The sequence below is a fragment of the Falco punctatus genome (genome assembly GCF_963210335.1).
Source record: "Falco punctatus genome assembly, chromosome: 9".
NCBI classification, from domain to species: domain Eukaryota; kingdom Metazoa; phylum Chordata; class Aves; order Falconiformes; family Falconidae; genus Falco; species Falco punctatus.
This window is the reverse complement of record NC_137589.1, coordinates 20,026,889-20,041,894: the sequence shown is the minus strand read 5'-3', so window position 1 is coordinate 20,041,894 and position 15,006 is coordinate 20,026,889. Positions and strand designations below refer to the sequence as shown.

General features: G+C 55.2%; 3 protein-coding genes across 4 annotated transcripts in view; 1 reads left to right on the top strand and 2 right to left on the bottom strand.

The window, feature by feature from the left end:
• Positions 1–808: 808 nt before the first annotated feature.
• On the bottom strand, positions 809–2,353 carry DDIT4 (DNA damage inducible transcript 4). The gene is made up of 2 exons (XM_080401800.1): positions 2,198–2,353; positions 809–1,982 (listed from the first exon to the last, which is right to left on the bottom strand). The coding sequence occupies exons 1-2, from the start codon at positions 2,292–2,294 to the stop codon at positions 1,516–1,518; spliced, it is 564 nt and encodes a 187-aa protein (XP_080257926.1). The 5' UTR covers positions 2,295–2,353; the 3' UTR covers positions 809–1,515.
• Positions 2,354–8,029: 5,676 nt separating this feature from the next.
• On the bottom strand, positions 8,030–14,988 carry ANAPC16 (anaphase promoting complex subunit 16). Of its 2 annotated transcripts, none has more exons than XM_080401804.1 (4): positions 14,796–14,988; positions 12,946–13,103; positions 10,730–10,804; positions 8,030–8,873 (listed from the first exon to the last, which is right to left on the bottom strand). In XM_080401804.1, the coding sequence occupies exons 1-4, from the start codon at positions 14,849–14,851 to the stop codon at positions 8,758–8,760; spliced, it is 405 nt and encodes a 134-aa protein (XP_080257930.1). In that variant the 5' UTR covers positions 14,852–14,988; the 3' UTR covers positions 8,030–8,757. The 2 variants fall into 2 exon arrangements, with proteins under 2 accessions (XP_080257930.1, XP_080257931.1); XM_080401805.1 differs by lacking the exon at positions 14,796–14,988 and adding an exon at positions 13,923–14,081.
• ASCC1 (activating signal cointegrator 1 complex subunit 1) overlaps positions 14,544–15,006 on the top strand; it is a 38,090-nt gene continuing 37,627 nt past the window's right edge. Inside the window, exon 1 of the mRNA XM_080401746.1 lies at positions 14,544–14,640. The gene's annotated coding sequence lies outside the window, so the exon portion shown is untranslated. The remainder of the gene's footprint in view (positions 14,641–15,006) is intronic.

Sequence of the window (15,006 nt, the reverse complement as noted above, 5' to 3'; positions counted from 1 at the left end):
ACCCCCCTATTGCACAACATGGATTTGTAAAGGCACGTTTCCAGCTGTATCTGCCTGGCACTGCTTGTTGCCCCAATTGCTCCGAGGCAGTATTTACGTGGGGGAGAAAACTCTGCTGCCACCACTCAGGTTGTGGATTGTCCTTTCCAGAAACTGCTTTTTTGGTGAAAATGATAAATGGTCACTGTTCATCCACAGGGGGGGAACAAAAAAAAAACCCAAAACAATAGAAGCCCAAGCCAGAATAAATTCACATTTGAATGGAAATGGTTTTTCAGGTTCTTTTTTATCCCCCACACTTTCTGAGGGCTCTTCGTTTGCCAAGCAGCTTAATCACCCTTCAGTGAAAGCCTCTTCCCCAAGTCCCTCTAATTGCAGGCTTGGGTAATTGGTCTCATTTTTGCAGTGTATTTGGAGCTGGGGAGTGCTTCCCCCTGCAGGTGTGACCCTCCCTGTGTCACTCCCTCACAATTTTAGCCAATTCTATCTTTCTGCCCAAGTTTTCTGCCCTGTAGCTCCCCGGGGAGGAGCAGCAGCCCCTTGCCGGGGTGTCACAGCATTCCTCCTCAGGCACAGAGGTACCTGGCTGGCTCAGCAGCCTGACTCAGTTCCCCCTGACTCACAGCCCCGTGGCCTGCAATTAGCAGCGGGTGCAGTAGGATTCCCCCCTCATTTCCCAAACCTTCAGCTCCCACCACAGGGGCTGTCTGGTCAGGGAAAGGCTTCCCAAGGATGCCAGCAGGATTTCAGACCAGCAGGTAGCAGTTGCATCATCCCCCTCCAGACCAGAGTGACAGAGAGACAACAGTTCATCAATTAAGACAAGTTTTATTAGAAAAGTAAAAAACACACCCCAACATGATTGCATAGGAAGTCTTGCACTTGAACATCAAGTGTATGAGTAAACTGTAACCAATGAAGCCCCCACAGCACAGCACGGGGAGGGGTCCTGCCCTCTGTCCCTGCCTTGCCTCACATGCCCCTCTCCCACCACTCTTCCCCCTCTCATGATCAAAGATGCAATGCGATTCCAGACCCCCTCCTGCCTTACTGGGAGCCCGCACAGAACCACCAGGTGCCAGCAGCAGGGTTGTCTTTGACCCAGACCTACAGCCCAGCCATCACTCACTCCCACACGCCCTCCCTCCCCCAGAAACCCCATTGATTACAATCCTTGTTACAAACACCCCCCACCCCCCCACCCCCATGATTAATCAGCCAACAGGAGGAGACTGTGTGCCCCCAGCAGCCCTGCTGCCACATCCAGGAGCTCCGTTACTGCAATCATCCTACAATCGACAGTGTGAAGCAACCTCCGCCTGCGTCCCGGTCTGCTCCGCATCAGGGATGCCCCAGCACAGGCAGGCACCCCACTGGGACCTCCGCCTGCCCAAACTACTTTCCACCTACAGCCCTACTCCAGCCTAACCTAAACTACAGCGGCTGCCAGGAGCCACCACGCTCTAACCAGGTCTTCTGAAGCACTTGGGTCAGTCACTTCTTCAGCCCAGCCCATCAGCACTCCTCTATGAGCAGCTGCTCGGAGCTGTACAGCTTCTTCTTGATAACCCTGAAGCCCGTGCTCAGCTTCAGGGGCGTGAAAGCCGGCCCCGAGGTGAAGAGTCCCTGGATCTTGGGCCAGAGGCGGGAGTCCAGGCGGAGCACCAGGGTGAGCTGGAAGGTGGGCACCACAGCAGGGTCCACGGCAATGTGCCCCACCTCATGGCAGGCCTTGCCGTGCTCCACGCAGAGGTCGAGGAGGGCCCCACGCAGCCCACAGGGCTCGCTGCAGGCCAGGCGCAGCAGCTCGGTCCGCACCTGCGCCAGGAGCTGGGCCGGCATGAGGAGCCGGGAGCAGCGCCGGGCACCCAGCGGGGCCCTGGCCAGCGTGGCCTGCACCACCTCCATCAGGTGGGCGCACAGCAGCTCATCCTCGGGGTCGTGCAGCAGGTCCAGGTCCGGCAGGGAGACCCCCTCGGCATCTGCGGAGGGAACAAAAGGCAGGTCAGCGCCGGGCCCGCAGGGAGGGGTGGGCCGGGGGCGCCCCCGGCCCAGCAGACTGAGGTGTAACGGGGCAAGACAGCCGCTGGCACAGCGCCCCGCACCCCCCTCGGGCACCCCCAGCCACCTCCCAGTCCCTCAGAACCCCCCGAGAGCAGCTCCCCCCCCCCCCCCCCGCGGACCCCCACCCACCCACCTCCCTCCGAGCCGGAGGCGCTGCCCAGCGACTCGCAGTCGGAGGTCTCCAGGCGGCCCCGTTCGCCGACCGCCAGCCGCTCCCACAGCCCGGGCATCGCACCCCGCCTCCGCCGCCCGCTCCGCCGGGCCAGCTCCCGGCCGCCTGCCTTATATAGGGACTGCGCGGGAGGCCCCGCCCCGCCTTCCCGCGCCCGCCAATGGGAGCGCGGGGCACGTCCGCGGCGTCTCTCCTGCCCGGTGACAGCGGGAGGCTCCGCCCCCTCCCCCCCGCTCGGCCCCGCTCCGGCCCGGGCCCTGCAAACGGCGCGGGGGGTTGCGTCAGGAGGGCCGGGCCCGTGCGAAATCCGCCTGCCGTTCTGGGCAGCGCCCGCCGGGCTTCCTCGGCCCCCGCTGCCGCCCCAGGGCCTGGGCCTCACTCCCGGGCACCCCCGGGGTCCCGGCTTGGGCCCGGGCCTCGTGCCGTCCCGTCCCGCACCTCAGCACACGGAGAGGGCCTGGGCCTCACCACCGGCACCTCAGGGCCAGACCCCATCCACGGCCCCACCGCTTCGCCCCCGGCCCGCACCGGCGAGGACAGCAGCGATAGGAGGGACACATGCCTTGGCCAGTTTGTGCCAGGTCCCCACCATTCCCGACCCCTCTCTGGGCCGTGGAACAGGCCCTGGCTGGCACAAAACCAGGCAGCAGGTGATGGGGCCGGCGGGTTCATATGTGCAGTTTTCAATGTGCCCGCTGATCACCCTCCTCTTCCAGGTGCCACTGGCACACTGGGCGCCAGCAGGGCCCGATCGCGGTGCGAGCGGCAGAGGCAGCCCTGGCGTGAGACACGGCCGGCTTGTGTTTGCTGCTGCCCTGCCGCAGGTCACAAACCAAACCAACAGCCCAAGGCCACAGGCGCGGCGGGGGATAGGGGTGCCAGTGTCCCATTAGCCATGGCTGTTCAGGTTTCTTAAGAAAAGGAAGGCTGTTGGAGTGAAACACGTTAAAAATCGGAGGGTTATGGGGGGGAGAGAGAGCAGGGCACAGCCAGGCTGGAATGGGCAGCTTTGTTCAGTACCAGGCTGAGGGTTACCCCCAGTGGTCCTGTAAATGGGGGCAAGGCATCATCCTCCTCTGAGCCCTCTGGAAGCATGTACCACCCCCACAGATCTGTGCGTGCCTGCCCCTGCGTACGTGACCTTTCCAAAGCTAGAGCCTGAGCAGTTCGGGAGCCCGAAGGCCCATTAATTGGTGATAAAGGGCTTTGTTTGTCCTCCTGCGCACTGCCTGTGGCTTTATCGGAGGAGCTGAGCACACTCTGAAATCATTCTGGGAGCTATCTTGGGTACTGTCCTTCCTGAGCAGAGACTGATAACAGCCTAGCAGTAAACATGGTGGAGAGCAAACGCTGGTCAGGAGCAAGGGGGACAGGCCCCTCGTGCCAGCATTGCACCCACTGCCTGTGACCTCCACGGTGCGGGGGACAAGGCCAAATTCTCCCACCCGAGAGCTGCAGTGCAGTGGGTGCTGAGGGTCCAGGCACCCAACTGGGAGCTGTAGCAGTGTGGAGATTGCTTTTCAGGGGTCAAAGGAGAAGCGAGGCCTGAATCCCTTGCTGTTTTGGGAGTGGGGCCCAAGCCAGGGGAGCAGGTATCGTCCTGGGAGCTGTGGGGTGGAGGGGATGTGTGGGGAGCTGGGAACAAGCCCTGGCTTGTGCCCACAGCATGCAGGGCTTCTGCTCTGCTTTTTGGGACAAAAAATGAAAGAACCCCAATCTCAGCTGTTAAAAATATACACCGATATTTGCACACTTGCCAAGCAATAGAGCAAAATACTCACACATGTGCTCTGAAACAGTTGGATGGTGTTTGGGATCCTGTTTTTAACAAAATCTAGCTCATCAGGGTTTCTTCCCCACAACCTCCAAGTCATTGGTACGAATATTCACTGGGTGAGGCTGAAAATAGATGAGGAATGGCTGGCTCTGGGGTCAAAATAGGGGGATGGAAACAGCAAATAAATGAAAAAGAGGTAAAGGACCACAGGGAAGGCGCCTTGCTAAAAATAATCTTGACGCTTATGAAGCTGAGGCTGAGCATAAATATTTTTCTTTCTTTGCCATAACATTGCCTGGTAGGCAGGGGAACAAGCAGCCGCTGGTGTGATAGCAAGTGTTAAAGCGAAACATAATTTTTGATCTCTGAAATAAAATAATCCTAACGTGATGCTGCGCGCTTGCCCTTCTGCTGGGAGGGGAAGCATTGCGGGGCTTGCCACTCGTTTTCCTTCCCAAAAGAGACTGCAGCCCGGGCCGCTGTTCTGCAGCAGGTCCTCTAGAAATGGTTTGCAGCTAGAAAGCAAAGTTTTCACTACAGTATTAGTAATCCCTGTGCTTCCCTTCCCCGGGTACTGCTGCTAGCTTAAACCCAGTGTGATTTTCGTGGCCGAGCAGTGTACCTTTCCCCCTGACCTGCCATCCTTTCTGGGGAGATCAGAGGGGGCTTCAGGATGATGGATGAAACTTTCTGGACAGACTGTTCCTGGCTGGCTGCGCCTTGTCGGACCACCCCATGATGAGATTTCTTGATCACTGTGATTTCCAGCCTGTCTGGTTCTGCAAAGGGTTAAGCAGGGGATGGCTGGCGTTGGGGAGGGTCCTGGCTGGGCCCCTGCCCGGGATGTGCTGAGCTCAGCAGTTTTGCAGGGCTGCAGGGGGAGGGGACTGGGGAGGAGGAGGAGGAGGAGGAGGAGGAGGAGGAGGAGGAGGAGGAAGGGAGATGTACCGCAGGGGGCTCAGTGAGTGCCTTGGTGCACGTCCTGTGCTGACGTGCCCCACGTATGCTGGGGGGCAAATTCCTGCCACTGCCCATGGTGTAGTCCCCATCTTCATGTTTGTTCCCAGCAGCTCCGTGGCCCAAAAAGCCACTTTTAGGTAATTTACACATAATTTCAGCATGCTGGCGTGGCGCAGAGGCTGCTGTGATCTTCTGTGTCCAAGTAGTCATAGGGGGGATGCAATGAAGGGGCTGAGCTGGGGGCAGGCTGTGGTTTTCAGGGTGTCCCCTAAGTGCCCGCAGGGTGGGTGTCCTTTGCACCCTCTCTGGCCCCATCCTCAGTCACCGGGTCCACGGTTGTGGCAAGGGGTGATCCTGCTCATCCTCCACCACCACACCGAGCCCGTGGCCAGCTCAAAGAGGTGAGCTGAAGGCTGCGAGCTGGGTGGGACCCGGCGGCAGGTCCTGGTGTGCCACCGGCCAGGCAGGTCTCCACCGCAGCCAAACCTTTTGGGCCTGTCTCTCACCCCTGGGAAAAGCAGCTGCAGGCAGGCTGCCTGCCCGCGATGTGCGGGAGTCAGGCGGAGAAACAAGGAACATGCATCCGAGGAGGACAGTGGATGGGTTTTGGCAGCTGAGACGCCGAGTGCCGGATCGGCACCGTGCCATTTACAGGGTGGGGGCTGTGAAATTCTTCTCCCCTTGGACGCTTTTACCCTATCCCAGGCAAAAGCTGGAGCTGGTGTTTTGGGGGTGCTGCCCCACACCGCCGCATCCTCGGCGGGGGCAGAGGCTCTCCTCGGGCCGGTGTTTGGCCGGGCAAAGCGAGCGCGTGCCTTGGCACTATCCCCGGGGCTGGGGCCGTGGCCAGCAGGGCTGGGAGCGCGGAGGGGAGGCGCGAGTGGGGCTTGTGTGCTGGTACATAACGTTCTGCTGCGAGCACCCACAGGAAAACCAACCAGCAGCCCTGAACGGAGCTCTTTGTTCAGCTTTTTTTTTTTTTTTTTTTATTTTCCCTCCCCTCCCTGCATCAACTTTTGCTTGCAGCTGATGGGCTCCCTTCCCCCTGCTGCTCCACTCCCAGCTGCAGCCTCCAAACAGCCCCTGAGCTGCTTGCCAAGCCCCCAGTGATGCTGCAGAGACCCCTGAGGTGAGGGGGACGGTGCTTCAAAACCCTGAGGAGGAATAGTTACTGCCAACTGCCCCACAGATCTGCAAAGCAGAAATAGGGCAGCTGGGGGTCTCCAGCTGCCAGGGAAAACCTGCGTTTGCAGGACGGGGAGTGCAGGGTTTGCTTTTTTTTATTTTACCATCTAGCAATCCCTCTGGTTTTCGCCGCCTTACATAAAGTGTTTACTGAGCAGGAGGAGGGAACAGCCAACAACATGTTTTTGCATTTGTAGTACTGTACAGGGTGAACTTTTCACTTCCTCTCAATGGCTCTCACACATGTGTCTATTTTGGTGCTGGGCGCACATACAAACAAGCCATGTACGGCACGGAGCCGGGGCTGTTCCCTGCTCCATCCAGCCACGAGCCCAGCACACCGCAGAGAAACGCTGGAAAACAAGGAACGGGAGGAGGGCGAGGGGGGGCTGCCCTGGGGAAATCTCAGCCCCAATGTGTTTCAGAACCTTCAGCACACGCTGAGCTTGTGGGGAGAACCAGGCAACGCCTGGGCACCGCATCCCACCGGCAGAGCCGCAGGCGCAGATCCCTCGGCGTCCCCGGAGGGCCGGTGGAGTGGAAAAGTTTCACGTCAAGCAGTAAAAAAGGACAGGCTCATTCTGCATCTGATTACGCAGGTTGCAGCATGTAGGGTCGGCGGGCGGGCGGTGAGCGCAGGGGCTCGGGGTGCTGCTGTGTGGTGGGCGGCAGAAGGTGCCCAGCTCTGTTCCCAAACCCCACGGTGTCGTCTTGATATGGGGGGTATTTTTGGCAAGTTTGGCCAGGGTAAGTTTAGGTGGCTGGAGTAAGCAGGATTAAAAATAGATGATACAGAACAAATAAACAAGTTAACGATTGAAACACTCCCTTCTTTTCAAAATTACCCCACCTGGGACGGAGTTTTAATACCGACTGCCGTCGTGTTTAGTGATCCTGGCTGAGGACCCACCTGCTGTGCAGGAGGCCCCCACAGAGCAGGGGCTGGCAGCCCTCCAGGACTGGGGAGGAGGTTTTCCGGGCCGTGCATGGGGGAGGCGGCGTGGGACACGTCTCAGCTGAGCTGCAGCCTTACGTGAGAATGCCCGGACACGGTTTCAGAAACCGTACAGTGAATTTCCACGGGTGTGGAGCTGGGACAGGGGCTTCCTCTGCACCAGGGCTGGCTTTGGGGCAGCGTGTGCCTCTGGACCATGAAAAGCTGACTGATACTAGAACCAATTCATAAACGGAAACAAATGCAGAACGCATCTGCATACTTCTTCCCTTTAGTTTTAGCTAACACAAACTGGTGGTGATATAACTAAGACAGGGATGGATTCAAATTAATCTGTTCCAATCCAGATGTGGCTGGACTGAAATAGTGAGTAAAAATAAAATAATCTCGTAAGAAAGATGTTGAAAATGGAAAATTAGGCATCTGGAGCAGTAAGTTGTACAACTGCATAAATACAGTGCTAAGCCTGTCTCTCTGCCGGCTAGCACAAATGTGGTGTTAAGGCTCTAATCAATGGAAAATTAACATGTTGAAATGATTATGCCAGCAAATGGAAACCCAGTTCCCCTCAAGAACAGAAGTGAAGTACAAATGAAAAACAAGACGATTAAAATGAATGGATTTAAATAGGGGGTTTCTGCTGGCAGAGTTAAACCAGGATTAAAAGCTGATTTAAATCAATCCACTTTCGAGTGTAAAGCAAGTGTGCTTTCGTACCTCTCAGTTTTTTTTTTTTAAATTGAACTTAAGTTGACCGTTGTAACACCCAATCTGCCTCTGAGCTTCATTAAACCTCCTGTTACCTACCCAACAGCTGACTGCTTCTGTCAGCAGACCTCCCACACAGAACTTGGAAAAGGATACTTGCAACACTTTAAAAGAAAAAGGAAAAAGAAAAAACAATAAAGGTAAACTGTTTCAAAGACAGAATTAATTTATTATCAGAGCAATCTAATACATAATAAAGAGGAAAAAAAATTAAAGGTACAGCTTCTGCATTAGAGAGCAGTGTCCTACCAGGACTCGTAGTGCAGACACAAGAGAAAAAACAATGAAGAGGAAACAGCTTCGGCAATATGTGAGCTACTTCTGGAGAAAGTGTCACTGCTTGTCCCCTCTCAGCCAACCTGGGACAGTTCTCATCCTGTTCATCCCCCAAAACAATGGCTAGGGCTGAGGAGTGGTTTCAGCAGGGCGTTGTACCTCTCTGCTCTATAGAGGCCCGGCTTGAGCAGCGAAGATGCAGGCTTCCCAGCCTACCCATCACCCAGTCCTTTGGCCATGCACCGGGGAAAGGCCAGACCGAGTTACTGGGTTGCTTTCGCTGCCACCACAGTGTGTGTGTCTTCTCTCCTCTGTAAACAATAAGGTGATTCTTCCAGTTCTGTAAAATCGATCCTACCTTCTAAGTTACAGAAACTGAGCCCTGCCAGTCTGTAACACTGCAGAGGACTTAAGAATCCCATCATTTCCATTTATTGGCAGCTTTATGGGGGATCCCCACTCTCAACTTCAAAAAAAACAACACAAAAAGCCTGGTCCTGCCGATGCAGCTGTCAGCATCCTGATAAATTGGGGTGTGTTTTGAAGCCAGGCCAGAGAATGTTTTTCTTCTGTTCCCTGACAGCAGTGATGCAGACATGCTCAGCCTGAGGAGGGAGTGAATCCCAGGAGCTGTTCTATTGGCTTGTACCTCCACTCATCTGCCTCCAGCTCTTCCACCAGACCGGCTAGTTTTTCCATCCGTGCGACTTGTTGATCTGTGAGAAGTTCAAAGGTAACTGTGGTTTGCAATGACAGCGCAATTAAACCTTTCAATTAGATGCAAATTCCCAGCTGTCAATGGGGAACAGAGTAGAATAAAACCCACCGCGCCAATTTGAATACAAACCCACTCTACATGATGCCCTGTGCAAACGGTGAGACCTCACCAGATCACAGGAGAAAGCAGAGACAGGCTTTTCTGCCTCATATTTACCCATCCCTGCCCGTGCTGGGTAAATTCAAGTCCTAACAGGGAAACGCAAGGCTGACTAGTGTATGGGGGTGAAAACAGGATGAAGCTCATTTCTTTAGCATAAATATTTATCGTGCAGAAGAACAGAGAAGTTCAGAGAGAGCTTGGTCAGCCCACGGTGGAGCTGGGTGCAGCACGAGGAACTCCTTGTTTTAATGAAGGTCCTTTGAGGAGGACCTGGATGACTGTAGCAGAAAGGCTCTGCAATCAGACCACGCTAATGACACAAAGGTCCCTGTGGAGAGACAGGCTGCGTCCCTGGGGATCCCCGAGATAACTTGTTCCTCTCAGCTTTATTTAAACTGGTTGCACGTTGGGTACACAGAGTCCATTTTCAATTAAATTAGCTGCAGTGGTACAGAGATGAGCATAGCCCTTCTTCTCTTGGCTCTGCTGGAAGTTGAACAGCACAGCAGCCTCTTGGAAAAATGGCCCAGTACAAAATGACTTACTAGCGAGAGGCAGAACATAAAACGTGCATGATTTATGCTGACTGCAGCAGTGGGTGATTTTAAGAGGGACTGTTCTCACTCCACCTCCTGCAATCGAGTGCTTTTGGGAACTGTTAAACAAACAAGCCAAAAAATGATGACCTCAACCTTTTTTTAAGCCTTTCCCCTTTCTTGCAGGGAGGCGACTGGTGCTCCACAAACCAGTTTCAAAGGCTGGTGCTTATCAGGGTGCCAGTCTGTGCAGCAGCCCCCAGTAGCTACAGCTGCAGCAGTGCCAGAGCTGTGGAAACAATGGCTCTGAAGTTCAGCTTTGCTTTTCAGTTCAGAAGCAACAGGATCACAGCCTTGCGAGCTGCTGCACGCCCCCAGACCTCCTCCTGGCAACCCTCGCCGGTGGAGGACAGGAAACCTCTCCTGTCTGAGACAACACGTGGAAGTACCCATTCTAGCTGACAAGAGGCGGGGACCAGAAAGGATGTGACCCTCAAGCAGCAGATGCAATCTAGTGCTGAGCTCTGCCCAACATCTTGAGAACAAAAGCTGCCATGCAGTCAAGCCCATCGTTCAGTTACAGGCACCTGGGCGGCCGGCAAAGGCCCCAGGAGGGAAACAGAAGTTCAAACAAGATGTAAGGCTCTTTCTTGGGGAGGCAGGGAGTGGAGTCAGCCCCGTCATGCTATGCCAGGCACCTGCGTGTCCATCTCCCAAGCACCTTTTGAAACCTCGCTTGACCCTGCTGGTGTCACAAGGGCTCAGCAGAGAAACAAAGGTGGAATCAAGTGTCTCTTTGCCCGAGGTCAGAGAGACAGTCAGCACTGGGCCAAGATCAGAGCGAGGGCGTTTCCTGCCCATAACCCTCCTCTTCTGGCCTCACCTCTCTTGAAGGCAGTGTGGCACACAGTGATGGAAAAACAAGCTTTGAGAGGCACAGTCTGTTCCCACCCAGGCTGTGTGGGTTCCCGTCGCTTTGCATAGGGCTTGCAAAAGGGCTCGATGATGGTCTGACTTAGCGTTAATTCACCAACTTAAAAGGCTATTCTGCTTTTTTGTGGTCGGCACCTGAAAACGTGTCAGCCTTTTCTCCACACTCCCCTGCCATCTTCCCTGATCAACGTGCAGTTAAAATAGATGGCGCTTTGGTGCTTACCGTGTTTCACTTGCTTTAATGTAGATGCAACCTGATAGCTGAAGACAGATTCACAGAGGAATCTTTCAGAGCCATCTGTAAACAGAAAAAGGGAGGTGGTTTAATCTGAGAGTTTTAAGACTAAGCAGCCTTAACTGAGTACTGCCGGCCTTCTATTTTTATGTTCGAGGTGTGGGTTTCCCCACTTGCCTCATTCTGACACTTTCCCCTGCACCGAACACGCAGCCCTCCAGTTTCTAGCCCCTGCGCTCAATTCCTGCACAGGGCTTTGGCTGGCTCCCAGTGCCACTGGGGAACAGCTGTGCTACCTGAGAGACATTCTGGCTGATAATTCTGTCACATCCCCTCTGTCAAGCAATTTCAGTCCCTCTTAAATAGAAGGTAAGCTAAGGAGAAGCCAGCTAATATTATGGCAGTCTCTGATTCCCTCCGGGCTCAGACACTTGCGTCCTTATAATGCTTTATGATTTCCCACAGGCTTAGACCATAACCCTGCACAAAGGATTTCAAATAATGTGTATCTTGCCATCTAAGTAATTGATCACACAACTGTCTCAGAAATAAAACAATCTGGAAGACACAGCTAATTGTGTGCCAAGTACCAAAGTTTATACTACTTCCCTCTAAAAAAAACCCCAAATACCTAAGGGTTTATTTGAAAACAAGCGAGACAGTTAAAGTAACAATAAAAACCAGTCAGTCAGTGGGCATTTTTCAAGAGGAAACTGGTATGCAGCTACCCCACTAGTATCTGCCTGACAAAAAACGGGCATATTACCTTTCATCTCAGGAATTAAAAAGCTAACCTAAAGCTTCCTGTGACAAGGAGAGTGTTTAGTTGTTGCTGCCACCCAGAGCAGACGAACAGCTGTGTCACTGGTAAACCCAAAGCAAAAACAATTAACAGCTCCAGGAGAGAAGCAACTTCAAAGACTAAGGGTAGAAATAGACCCCTGGCTCTGGAAAATCAAAACTGAACCCCAGGTAAGTGGGAAGAGTCGGAGTTCCGCTGTGCTCAGAGCATCCTTTCGCAAACTGTTGCAATGCTGTGTTGGTGCTGCCCCATGCCATTTCCAAACATACCCTTCCCTCTCCTCCGACTCCCCAGCCTGGCTGCCGTGTCGAGTAGCTCTCAGGAGGAACAGCTGCCTGTCTATTTGGTAACATGAAGTGCTTCATTATTTTAATTTGTTTTGAGGGCTCGTTAAGTTCTATGAGCAAGCCTTTAGTCATAATTACTTCAATAGACTGGCATATGGGCTCTAATGTGTAATAAAAACACTCCTTAAATGATGTCGCCATCAGTTCCCAGCTGCCCTGCACTGTCGTGTCACTTCTGAGCTGCAGGGCCACCTGAGCCTCTGTCCTGGCCACCCCAATGAACTTTGCGCTCACACAGTCAAGTGTGCAGCATGGTGACACAGGAAGCTCAAGAGAAGCAGACAGACTGAATGACCCTGGCTTAACCCTGTCATCTGAGGACCTGCCCTTCCTCCCTCACCCAGAGCAGGGGCAGGGACGTGCAGCTGCGATGTGCCTGGGTCCTCCTTTGGGCAACCCCAATGAAGTGGGTGGCAGGGCTCAGGCACCCAAACACAAGATGCTGCGCTGGATCAGAGCCCTGTCTCCAGGCAGCTCTGGAGAAATGCCCTGACAAAAGTGAGCCCAAAAGGAGAATGTGCTCAGCCTTGAAGGATTAAGAGAGAGGTCTCTCTTATTTGTTCTCTCACAGACCTCTGTGGCAAGGTTTTAACTTGGGTCGATGGCAAATGCAAGCCCTATGTTTCCTGGCGAGCAGGGATACAAGCTGCCTCCTGTACTAGCCCAGTCAAATCCAACCCCAGAATGTGTTTTGCCAAGAAAAATACTCCTGCCTCAGCTATCTTTACAGTGATTTCAGCCCGACATCAAAGGATTAGCCAACAATGAGCAATTAACACTGTCATGTTCCCTTATAGGTAGATCACTTCCTCATCTGAAGTGCCGTCAACAGAGCTAAAAAACAGGTGACTGCCAGAAAAATCACTTCCTCATGAACAACTGGTGGGAGAGCCAGGGCTGCTCAGGACCTACCCGAGCCCTGGTGCTTCCTTTCTTACTCCAGCTTTTGCCAGCTAATGTCTGAAAAGGCAGCAGGGTGCCAAGCTCGGCAACTCCCTTGGAAGGCTGCTTGCACACCAGGAGGAGCAGGGAAGGAGAAGGGCAGAGGCAATCACCTTCTAGCGTCTCCCCAGCTCCTTTTGGGTAAGTGAAGAGGGCTTTTCGGGGTGGTGCCAGATCCGAAACACTGAACCCCGATCCCGTTACAGAGCTGCCACTGACTCCACCGGCTGAAGAGGATGAGGAAGAGGCTGCCATTTCACCCCGACCCAGCCTGGAAGAACAAAGAAGAGAGTAAGGCGGAGTTAGGAAGGGCATCTCGGGATTTCCCAGGGCACAAAGCCAGCAACCACTAACGTATCTGATGGCAGATGAAGGCAGTGAGGTTCAGGAAGAGCCAGCAAGCACAGCTTTGGGCTGCTGCCCCCGCACCACAGCCTCAAAGTGCTGGTGGTTCAAGGCCGCCCAGCACGCGTGGGAGAGGCTGCCTGTGCCCTCTGCCAGCGCCTGCTGAGGGGAGGGGTGCAGTTGGCTGTCACACCACATGGTGGCATGCAGAAACCGAAGGTAACCCACGCTCCGACCGCCCTCGGACAAGGGGGCCTGGGAATTCTGCAGGACGATTGAAGCACGCATAAAAATAGCCTGGTGCAGGTCACTGGCCTGAATTCACTAGCCTCCAGCTGCCTGGCGCTTTTCCCGCTCCCCAGCGTCATAAAAACTTTTTTTTTTTTCTTTTTTTTTTTTTTTTCTTTCTTTCCTTTTTGCCTTGTTTCCAGGAGCACAAACACAGAAAAAGTCCTGCTGCCTCATAAAACCTGGAAGCCCACAGCACTGCCGGTTCCAGCACCACACCCTGCGACAAGCCAGAGCTGCGCCTCATTTGCAGCAACTGCTCTCTGCATCACTCCAGATGTGCTTTTGTATTTAAAACGCTGCAGCTACCCGAGAGCAGCAATGGCTGAGCATCCCTCTGCCTGTACCAGTACGGCACAAGCCCAGCCACCTCTTGCATACCCCTTCCTCAGCCTTGTTTTTAAGAGGTATTGGCTGCACGTTTGTCATGATGGAGTACTTAAAACTTGTCACATACCTCTTTCAGAGTAAAAAAGCTGTGACTTGGCACTTGTGACAGCACTTGCTACTCCTTCAAACTACTTATAAGCATCTTCCAATTATCCTGCCCATTTAATACATTTCTATTATTCTACCTATTTAATACACTTCTGCAGACTCCTTAGGCTACGCAGACAGCACCTTTAGAAATCATTCAAGGATTTAGTGGAGAAAATGGGGTTTTAAAACGCTGTCACAATTAGGAATTCTGTGTTCATTCCCAGTTAAGGCCAGAGCTGTCCCATTTGCAGCGCAGCACACAGAACAGGGCAGCAGCTCGCAGAAGACTGGGGCTTGCGGGCTGTGAAGGAAAAGGCCTGGGTAAAAGAGGCCGTTAACATGGCAGCGACACCTGTCCCCGCCGCCCCCGGCAGGCCCCGCGCCCCACCGGGGCGGGAGGCCAGGCGACGGCTCGTGCTGCAGGCCTGGCGGGGCCCGCCGTGCGGCTACGGGGTTTTGATTTTAAATATGCTGAGGCATGCACGGCGGGGGGCCGCGCCCGGGACATGCCCGCCCCGCCACCGCCTCACGCCGGGCCGGGCCCGGGCGCTGCCAGCACTGCGCCTGCACCGCCCCTGCCCACAGCCCCGCCGCCGCGGCGGCCTCGGCACCGCCAGGGCGCCTGCGCCGCGCCCCGCCCGCCCCGCGGCCCGCCCCACGGCCCCTCCCCGGCTTCCGTAGCGAGCTGCCTCCCGGTGAGTGAGAGCCCCGGCGCCAGCTCCACACACACACCCCACACCCCCCCGCTCCCGCGCCGTCGGGCGCCCCCCGCCTCCTGGGCCGCCCCGCTGCCGCTGCCGCTGCCGCTCCCGCTCCGCGCCCGCTCCGCGCCCGCCGCTCCCGGCCTCACCTGGGCGCCCGGACGGCTTGGCGCAGGCGGCGCGCGTGATCGCGCTCGCGGTGCATGCTGGGGCGGGCGGGTGGCCGCGTGCCGCGCGCGGCTCCTTCCTACTTCCGGGCGGGGCGGTAACCGCTGGTGACGGTTGGGCTGAGGCGGGCGGCCATGTTGCTCCCGCCGCCTCCCGCTGCGCTATAGGCCTGGCGCTGCCCGGAGGCGTCGG